The following is an 11489-nucleotide window of genomic DNA, read 5'->3' as shown; positions in this document are numbered from 1 at the left end:
AAACGCTATAACGAACGAACGTTAACTTCAACAATACCCTGTGACTGCAGTTCAATTACTCACTACCGACACACACATTCCATTTTCGTCACGTTGTCACCCTCTTTTATATACCAGACTACCTTATATCTAGTAAATGCTAGAGCATTCGCCAAGGTACAGGATAGTTCTAGAAAGCAGAGGGCGTGAGAATAGTCACGTGATCTCGCTGACGCAACAATATATTTATATTCGGATATCTTTCAAAATATTAGTACAGTTTGTCTGGGTTTACGTAGATGTTCTAAGTGAATAGGATGCAACCAGTTATGAATCAAGCTAAGTCCTGTTTTTAGGTGGTCACTCATGGCCAGAACAAGAGCTGGAATATTTGTCTCTGGACACTACATTAGATAAGTATTTAATTACTTTTTAATGCATTTATCATACATAGAGATTGAGATGCTGCAAAACTTTGCTTTCCCCATTTTATGTGATAAGACCCAGAAACAATTTGTTGACGTGGGTGGCCTAGCATTCTGGTAAGAGAGAGCGAGATTGAACTTGAATATAATTCCAAGAGAAGTGGATAGTTAAACATAATCTATTCATATCAGAATCGCCTGAATGATTATTTTGTGCAATCTTCCAAACCTTGCTTTATTTCTGAACAGAGCAACCAATCTTCTGGACAAATTTCGAAAACTTAATATACCTTTTACTGTTGCAGTTGTATTTACAATTAATTACATTTTTCATTGTTTTTTCAAAATGCAGCAACAGTGTCAGTCTCTTTCCTTTTGACCACGTTTGGCTTGATCAAATACTCCTTTGTGCCACTTGTTATTGCTGCGTTACTTACCACCAGTTGGTTCCTTCAGTTGTACTGAGAATACCACAGACTAGAGTGTTTCAACTTTTTCCCAAAGCATCTCTAGATCTAGCAAAGGATAAATTGAAATGCACTCCTTAACGAGTAAAGCATAACAGATTAAGGATTAGGAATGACAGTAAGTTGTGGTCTTCAGGTACACCAATACCATTTGAGTAGTTGCAAGTATCTGCAAAATGTTGTTTCTACTATTAAAACGATCACAAACAGGAAAGAAAAACAAAATTAAGCAACAGATTCAGAAACATGGAGATATACTATTTTTAACATTTTTGTCAGATCGAGGCTCTGGTGTAGTATATCACAATCCTTTAGATCAGTTGTGTTAATGGTTATTCCAAATAGAACCGTACAAAGGAGAAATCCTCAACTCATATACTAACTTTTACAAGTCCCTGTATCACATTTTGAAATTAGTATGACCCCAGAGATACAGAAACAGGGCCAAACTGGTACAAGCTTTTATCCAACCTTCACCTAAGGTAAGAGGATTAATGTATGTTTACGTCATTTGTACATCTGGTTTACCAGGAATACCCTAACTTTATGTAGAACACTAAAAGTAAAATAAGAACACAATAAGGTAAAATTAAACCTGTATGGAAATTTAGAACAATCTAAATACATTTAAATTAATATACATTATATATTACTTTTATAATAATATAAAGTACGATTATATCAATTTCATCACTCTTTCGCCTTCCTTTTCAAGGTTTTTCAGACCCGAAATTTAAATTTAAATACTGTAAATCAAATTAAAATCAATCGGTAGCTTCCAAGTTTCAGTAATCAACTTTCTCTGATCATAGGAATAATTTCATGACGTCTACAAGAAGACAACAAAAGGTAATAACACCAAGGCTCCAACTACTACAGAAAATCTTGCCAAAAACATGATACCCTGTAAATAAGTTAAATCTATGCTTCACAATGAACACAGGGTCGGTACTTTTGAGCACTGGTTTCAAGTGGCACAAGCAGTTGAGAATGATGATTGATTCCCCCTGGTTGTCGTCGTCGTCAACTTATTATCTTTACTAAATAATTGTTCATGTAAAGCTCAAATTAAAAGGTGGGTTTTTATTCTATGGAACAAACATTATTGATTTCAGCACAAAACTGTATAATGGACTATCTGTGTTATGCTCATGCAGGTGTTGAACACTAAATTTTGCAATAGAAGAACTCAAACTTATCGCGAGCTACCAATTGTAATCTCATTGAGCGGATGTAGTCCAAATATATATATATATAAATAAAACCCTCAATCTTAAACTTTTTTACATGACGAGCTACTTCTATCACATGCGTGAATTATCATGTGAGTTTTGGCCTACATCCCGCCAATCAGGTCACTATAAACAAAACACATTACCTGGGGGTTAAATATTAGTATGGCAATCAATCAGTTAAGTTCAAAGTTTGTAATAAAACATAAATTTCAAATTTTGAAGTGATAAATTTTTCATATTCCAAATAAGTTGTGTTACAAAGTTTACTGCTCTAAACTGATCAGATACATTGTTATTTGCTCAACAGTACTAGATTTCGTTGATATCTCTAACAAATTCGCTCTCATTTTTCACAAACAAGGATTCTCCTACAGCACCAGATTCATTCAAATTTGCGGGAAATACAACGGTGTTTTTGCTACCTATTATGGGATTGATAATTTAAAAAAAAATACCACGACTTTTCAAAATTTTAAAGTCTGTACTTTCGTTTCTTTAAAAAAAGTGTTTTGAGGTAATATCGAACAACTTTAATTAATGCAAGCTGAATGAAAGTTCTATATATAGTATAACATTAACAGACGTACTTTTTCGATGAAGACATAGAGAGTCTTAGGAGGTGACTAGACCACTTGTGACCCGTTGGGTCACCCACTATTCAGAGGTTATGAAGAATTCAAGCTAATTTCAATATTGCACCGAAATGAAGGTTTATTTTGAGATAATTTAATTAAATATGTCAATCCATTCGTATTATTCATAATTCATGAAAAAAATTTTATTGTTGATCGGGAGTAAAAGGAAAGACCATTTCATTTTTCAAAAAGTGAAGTAAGAAGTTTCGTAAAGAGCGCGAACGGTAGTGTGATGTAAAATTACTCATGGTAGAAATTTTCATAAAAGTGACCCGAAAAACTTTGCTAACTCGGTAATCCGTGGCCCGATTTTAACGAAGCTTGTTTTATTCTGTTTCTATTCTCATATTTTGCGCCGTCTTTGCTGTACGTAATTACAGACAAGCAAACAACCTCAGAGTTTAGTAGTATATAGGTAGATAGATATAAGGGATCCAAACGCTGACCCCTTATATCATTCCATGGAAGGCCCTAAAGGTATGTACTGGCTTTAGTGACAATAGGTCAAGCGGTTTGGCAGTTACAAACGGATATAGGCACAGACATTTATGAGATATTGATTTAGATTGTAAATATAATTAGTTTCTGCTGGTTAGTTTATCATATTCGCCATCGTTCTTATTTCTTCATCTAACTTTTATTATTACTGTATGCTTTCTCGAATATTATCATGCATACTTTTGACTACTGCTTTAGGTTTTATTTATTACTCCGGCTGCCCGCTCCATGTGTGTTATAAAATAACAAGGGTTAGTTAAAGTCGGAATACTTGTGTTACACGTACTTCATCGAATGTTTAAAATATTATTTTTTATTATATTTAACGTGGTTATATTATATTATCAATATTCTTGCTATTTATAATAGATTCTGTTATATAATTTTTATCTTCATAATTTTTTTCCCCTGTACTATCAGTATCGTCATACTACTCGATCCCATTGCTGAATAGTAATGTGTCCTATCTCAAAGGTCAAACATTTACACTGGCGGAGCCGTTTTTCGTTGTTCACGAGATGTTGTTAGGGAAGATTATATTAAGTTTCGCGTATAATGATGTCATGCTATTCAAGGAACATGAAATCTACGACAGTACTTGAAATTAACACTTAGTGTTTGTGTGCTCTGCAAGTAAGGTATATTATTTCCTTAATATTACTTTCATAAACAGTACTGATTAGATTGTTTAATATTATCTATTTTTATTATTATATTTTGTATTGTTATCATATGGATTAATTACTGGCCGAGTCTTGAGATATTATTAGGATTATGGCCGATAATTTGATCAGTACATTTGATCACCATAAGCATTAAGAACGTAAAAACCGTGTACTTAATTAACTATATTTTTTTTGGGGGGGGGTGATTTTTAGTTCTGGTTTAAGTAGTTAGTTTGCTTTGATCAAAAGTTTAGATTAATTTTTTTTACCATATACTACTGTTAACACAATACCTAACATCTTCGACCACGTGTAAGTAAGACATTCCTTATGTTTATAAAATATATTTAAAGAAGTGTATTGTTCTCTAAAAGAAACAAAGTATTAATAGTTAAAAGTTTGATTTCTGGTAATTTTCTTAACCTGATTTGTGTCAAGTTTGTAAAGGGTTTTAAAACTGTATATAATTTGGTCAGGTACAAAAAAAAAAAAATATTAATCATCCAAGGACGTGCTGCAACAAATAACTACTATTTAAATCTTTACAGTAGTTCCAGAAATTTGCTGATTTCTTATCTGTAACTTTTAAAAATATTTAATGAAAAAAAATGACTCGTTGGCTTGAGAATGTAAATCTAACCAGCATCACCGCTCTTAGTCTATGGACGTTAAATCTGGAGATTAACATATTAAATAACTATAGAACGTATTCTAATTATTTGTGATTATTATGCTTGTTTGAACCTCTGTGGCATATTAGTGTTAAATGTCGTGTACAGTTTTTACTTTATTATCATAAAGTTATCAGTTTATCAAGATTCTGCTTGTTTAATTAATACGTTAATTTAGTCTCAGTATTTGTTTTCAATCACCAACTTGTCTTTTATTTAAAATATTTTCATCACATCTCTTGTTAACTTTATTTTAGTAACAACGGTTATTAAATATTTATTGTGTAGTTCTGGGTTAAGTCTTGAGTAATGCATTGTTCGGAAGTGCCTAAATACACAAACAACTGAGCAGGTATTCAGATGGAAAATAGTCCAAGTTGTTTAGCAGACGATTTAGCATCCGGGTTGTTCGAAGATTATTTAAACCTCCTTCGCCCCGCATGTGGTGTGGAGATATTTAACGTAGCGAGGTTATTTAATTATTTTGATATATGTTAGGCTACATATTTGTTGACTTAGGCGAGAAAAAAAGCCGAAAAGACGAAAGGACGAAGGCTGGCAAAGTGAAGGCAAGGCGTTATTTCCTTTATTATTGGGACAAATCTTTACACGTGATGTTTGCAAGCTATTGTTGGACTTACAGTACTCCTAATTAAGACATAAGTTATAAGATTTAAGGTTTAACCCACATTATGTACAACATAAACCGCCAACCTAATAACACATAATTTTATATGTATAAAACCCTTTACCAGAAACTGTTATCAAGATACAAAGTTTTAAAAAATATAAAAAACTGGTTTAAGAAAACCCAGACAATAACACGAGCACGTTGGACGGTTATCCGGTGTTTTAGCTGATTTTTAATATTAACAGTCCCCTCACGAGCCAGTTGGAGACATTTTTGTTGAAAAATACAACAACTATCCAATTCGGTTTTTCTTAATTTGAACTGAATTGTTTTTAGATGTTTATTGGCTAAAAAGAAGGCATTTCCCGCACTGTTTTAGCTTTGAGGCTGCAAAAAGTGATTTGAAGTGGTGAGGTGACTGAAATCCGTCAGCACATCACGAGCTTAACGGCCAAGCACAAGAAGCATGGAAGTCTCCAAATGACACGCAGAATAATTCAGGAATCGTTTAGAAAACCACCTTGGTAGATATTGTGCAGCAAGCCGAGTACAATAGTATGCCTGTTGCTGCTTTCAAAGTGTTCCTGTCTACTCATCCTACTGCTGACTATCGTGATACTTCGACCTTGTCTACCAAATCGCAGGAGAAATCGTTCTTATCTCAATTGAAAGCTAAACATAAAAAGGTGATAGCAGAAGCACAAAAGGTTGACAATTACTTTATTAATGATGCTGAAAATGTGGTTTTATTGATATACACTGAATTTACTCCAAGGCGGGTAGACCTTAGTACTAGCTAGTATGGAGACTTGAAGATGCTGTATTTCACTTAAAAATATATCAATTAACAAACGAAAACTTGTTTCGAGGTTGTCTCTAAAAGATATACCCAAAACCACCCTCTTTGGGAGTTTCCGGATTGAACGTGCTTTTAATATTCAACAAATTGTAGTGTAAAGACACCCATTGGCTCCTGAGGGACGTGTTAAAAAAGAGTGTAAAAGGGAGACAGTAGCATTGATACTGTTTCTTGAAGAACATATAATTTTAGCAATTCACACTCATAAATGCTTAGAAAATGTGAACTGACGTGGGGTGCCATCTATTGCTAAAATAATTAAAAATGCAAACAAACAAACTTTAATAGTAATAGTAAGATGACGATCTCAAACACGATTGAAAGAAAATCCTTAAATACATTGCAGTATCATCTCTGTCCACTAGAAGTATACTTAATATTCATATTCTCAATCTGACATTGGAACAATAGCTAACTATACGTTTGTAAACTTTTCTCGGGCTGGAAAACTTGTCGTGTTCTTGGACGAGATTCCATCACGTACGTTATGTTTCTCAAAGTTGGAGTTATTTTCGTATTTCGTGAAGTTAAAAGAAGTATTTGAGCCACCATCAGAGAGACTTAGCGCTCTAAAAGGATGCATATTACGACAAGGTATTTGTCGATATTCTAGATGAAAGCCTTGGCCACTAGAAAAGTCGTCACTCTCGAATTTTAACTGTATTTCCGGCAGAGGGCCGTCTCTGAAACCTAGATAAACTAGTGTAAAGAAATAAAAAATCTCTCGATTACTTAAATATGTCGTTACACACACACACACATTTATATATGTATATTTAAGAGTGAGATATATAATTACAGAATAAGTTACAATTATGTTGTATTAAAATTGAGAGCACTGAATTTGTTTATTGACTTAATTTTTATTTTAGCTAAAAGATCGAAACGTAGTCTCAAAACTTAATAAGCTAAGGGTATTCCTAAAGTCACACAGAGGCCGCTGTGGTACAATTAAATCGAAATAATAAAAAAAGGTGAGCGATAAAATGAAATTTTTAAATCAGAAAGTTTGAAAGGGGGGGGGGTCTAATTGGTGTGATCAAAAGCTAACACATATTGTGTCAAGCACAAACAGCATGCAAGTCATGCTAATACCCCGGGGGGTCTGGGGACATGCGACTATTTCAAGCCATGAAATGCTAATGGTTCATCAGAATAATGTAGACTATGTAGAAAATGTTAAATAACATAAGGAGCTGTGCTATAATTATATTAGCATAAATTTTGTACATTACAAAAATAGGGGGTTCGGCCGAAACCTCTAGAACTCCCCTGCGTACGTGCGTGTAATTAGTAAACGGAAGTTGTTGATGTTAACATCGTTCAGGGTTTGTTTGTTTTCTGAATTTCAATCAAAGCTACATGAGGGCTATCTGTCCCTAATTTAGCAGTATAAGACTAGAGGGAAAGCAGCTAGTCATCACCACCCACCGACAACTCTTGGGGTACTCTTTTACCAAAAAAAATAGTGGAATTGACCGTCACATTATAACGCTCCCACGGCTGAAAGGGCGAACGTGTTTGATGGAACGGGGATACAGACTCGCGATCCTTAGATCGCCCTAACCACCTGGCCATGGCAGGGCCCAACGTTTAGAGACGAAAGGCGTTTTTTTTTTCTGGTGACCCTAAATTTTGCTGGACAAAATTGATACGTTTCAAAGTTTAAAATTATCAGAAAGAGGGAGTCTTTTCGCGATATTTTGTAAATATTGAAAACATTTGTTGCTAGTATAAGTTTTTATTTATTTCGAGTTAGGTTGTTCCTAAAACAACTTCATACAGTGATTCGATACTTGATTTCAACATAAACACCAGATTTGGATAAGATATCTTCAATACGTTATATCTAAATCTTTCGCTTACTACCACAGTACTGCCCCCACACTCGGTGGCTCAGCGGTAAGCCTGAAGATTTATAACGCTAAAAACCAGGTTTAGATACCTGTGGTGGGCATAGCAAAGATAGCTCAATGTGTAGCTTTGGGCTTAACAAACAAACAAACACTTTAGCAGCACCGGAACTAATTTTCTGTATTTTCAATGTGTGATATTGATATGAGAAAAACTGTAAATATGGAATAAATATCTTTAAATAAATATTAATGTACTGCCTATACTTTCTGCGTAACTTACTACAAGGGTAATTTATTTTCAGTTATGTAGTAGTTAATAGTTCTTCGCTAGTTTAAACGTAGGTGTATCTGATGTAACATTCTGTGAAATGTGGTTATTGACAAAAATTAGTACACTATTAAACATCTGCTTTATTAGTAAATAATTGTTAATCTTAATCAAAGATGTGTTTCATGTTTTCACGTACAAAATATTTATGGCTGATTTTCCTCCTTTACTTAGCTGATAAACTATTGAAAAACAAATTAATTTGTATATATGGATAACGTTTAAATCCGGTGTTCGATTCCCCGCGATGGGCAGCCCAGTTTTGTGCTAAAACAACAACGTATATATATATATGGAAGATTAACATTTTTATGCTAAGATATGCTTGGCTTAACATTAATTATTAGTTTTCACAATGAGGGGAAGTAACAACAAAAACGTCATCATGTAGAGAAGTTTCGAATGTTGATTTTTTTTAAAACTGGTTCATAGTTCTCATTATATGAGCAGATCGAGAATATGTATATAAGATGTCTATTTGCCAAAACTATCATTGTACAAGAAAGTGTTAACCACCGTTATTTTTAATTTGCAACTTGTTGTTTAAACTGTTTTATATAGAATCAGCTTGATTATAAAGAAAACCACTCTCTTTCTCGGGGGGGGGGGGGGAGGCAGCTTAATATAGAGAAAAACAGTTCTGTTTACAGTTACCCAGTCCCCCAGATGGTACAGCGGTAAGTTCCAAAAACTACTGATATTATGCCGTTCATTATCCAAACTTACGGATTTGTCTTCTTATCTCTGTGCCACAGTAACGCTTGCCCTCGATCATAAAAAAGTCCTTCCTACAACCAGAGGAGAATTCCACATCAAACTCGTGGAAGTAAATCTCGACCCCACAAAAACCTGGCACTGGTTCAATCCGGTAAGAACAACGTACTCCATTTCTGTAATTTTCGGGAAAATTAGGACTCGTGTAATGTCCGTTTTCTTGTCGCTGGCAATAATCGCAGAGTGCTGGTGGTGGTGATACTGGATAAATTAGGATAACCAAGAATGAAAAGGTGAATAATGATCTGAATTAAAACTTTAGTAAAGATATAAACGTTTGGTAGCACTTCCGACTATTATTTATTAATCTGACGATATTTGAACTATCCATCTTTATTTGTAATAATTATTCACAAAATAATATAGTTATTAAAAGAACAATGTTTCTGTGACAAAACGAGGAACCAATATGGCGACCTGGTAAGAAGATGGTTCCCAATATTATATGTTGTCTTTAGACAATGCGTTATCTGCTGAACGCCTATAGAGAAACCAGGACGATTTGTTGCTTTGTCTGAATAAAAGTAAATACGCAGAGAATCTGGTCCCTCAAAATAAATTCTTCCTGCATAAAAAAAACAAAAGAAGAATCGTACAATGAATTGTATTTATACTAATATACATCGCAAGATTAATTATTTACTGTTATAAGACAAACGTGTATGCAGTTAAAAAAAAAAACGTGTATAGGGACAGCAAGTTTATGAGGTGAAAAAATAAATATAAACATAGCAAAACTTTTAGAGAATAAAATAATGATCTAATAGTTTTTTTGGTAATAGTCTATGAAGGTTGGCCAATAGGTGGCTCAGCGGCGAGTCTGATGCCTCCAAATACTAAAAATTGGGTTTCGATACCTTCGACGGACAGATCACAGATAACCCACTGTGTATCTTTGCGCTTAAGAACAAATAAAAATAAGGCCTTGAAGGTTGTCCATTGCTTATACGCAATATTATTGGTATATAATAATGTGAACAATTATTACACAAAATAATGATTATTTGTTTCACCGAGGATAACTTACTTATGGAACCACTTGGCACTTGACCACAAAATTTATGTCCTTTAATGTCGAGATAATCGTAGTCACAATTTTGGTTTTCTTCCAAGTGAAAACTTTGAACAGTAAGGTCAAGAGCGCACACGCCTGGATTGTTTTTTCGGATCAGATAATGACAGTTGATGTTGTTTGGATAACTTTGAGGGTATCCAGGACTCCTGAGGACAAATTTCTCAGAGGAAAACTCATCGTCACATAATTCACGAGGATCAGCTGGATATATGAAAATCAAGTGATTTGTGTAGCCAAACAATTAAGAAATATTGGTACATTTATAGGTTCTTATAAAAATCATGACCACAAAATACAGAAGAAAAATGTTTGTAATACCAAACAATAATTTTTTTTCCTTTCTCAGGGGTTAAGCCTCTATTGTTGTCGTATCAAATAATATGTTATATAAAATAAAGTAATACAACAATAAAATACTTTTATGAGGTGCATCATTTTGCAACGTAACTTAAATTATTAATTTTGTTAATGAGGTGACCGATGCACGGTGTACGACTGTCTAATTGGACGTGAAGTATAATTATACGCAATTAGGTTGTGCAATGGGAGGCTGCGCTGTGGAGATTCTTTGCGTCATATCCCGCGTAATAGGAGTAGAGGTGGTGCTGAGAAATGAGGTAGTGACATTTAACGGTCGAATGGTGAGATGGACTTATGATGAAAGGACACTTGTGCAAGAAAGTGGCTGGAATATGTATTCTACATTTAGATTAACTTCTACGTTAATTGAGAACCGCGTTGTTGGGGTTAAAAAAAAACTATCGTGGACTGTATAATCGGAGTTAAGAGGATTTTTACAATGCACCGGACACTTGTACAAGCGCGGAAAAGCAAACAACATAAGGACAACAACAGCCTTAAACGAATATTTTGAAGCCTTTCTAAAGGTTAATCATAACAGGCTGGTTAATTATCTGTTATCTAAATTGTTGTATTTATATCTTGATTCTGTTTCTTTGTCACTGATTTGTTTTTTAAATTCTCGTTTTTCTTATTATTATTTCACATAACAATGTAGTACATAGCAGTATACTTATACATAAGCTGATGGAACGTAATACAACAATGCACGTAGGAAAAGAGACGTTGCAGGGGAATAAACAATTTGGATGATACACGTATAAAATATACTGAGAAATTAATATTAAAGGTTAAAGAAGAATGTTCGTAACTAATTTATAATAAATATTAAAAACACGGTAATAGCTAAAAACATCTATAATTTCGGATATTAATAGCTTAATAGCTAATGTTGGTTTTCAAAATATTGTGAAGTAACTTTTTGAGGTTTTAAGGCTGTTGATGGAAGTTAAAGTAATTCCGAAACGTCCGTGATTGATGATATATATATATATATCATATATAAGAACATTGTGCCCGCATCCACAACC

The 11489-nt window shown here is 33.9% G+C and overlaps 1 protein-coding gene across 1 annotated transcript in view; it reads right to left on the bottom strand.

Annotated features, from left to right (window-relative positions):
* Window positions 1-5623: 5623 nt before the first annotated feature.
* LOC111087884 (cubilin-like) overlaps window positions 5624-11489 on the bottom strand; it is a gene marked incomplete at its 5' end in the record, with an annotated part of 38597 nt that continues 32731 nt past the window's right edge. The window contains 4 exons of the mRNA XM_022396161.1: window positions 5624-6764; window positions 8976-9228; window positions 9457-9588; window positions 10051-10299. Of these exons, the coding sequence (XP_022251869.1) occupies window positions 9158-9228; window positions 9457-9588; window positions 10051-10299 (452 nt within the window). The remainder of the gene's footprint in view (window positions 6765-8975; window positions 9229-9456; window positions 9589-10050; window positions 10300-11489) is intronic.

This window comes from Limulus polyphemus, unplaced genomic scaffold, assembly GCF_000517525.1.
Source record: "Limulus polyphemus unplaced genomic scaffold, Limulus_polyphemus-2.1.2 Scaffold2802, whole genome shotgun sequence".
Lineage (NCBI taxonomy): Eukaryota > Metazoa > Arthropoda > Merostomata > Xiphosura > Limulidae > Limulus > Limulus polyphemus.
This window is presented reverse-complemented; position numbering and strand designations above follow the sequence as displayed.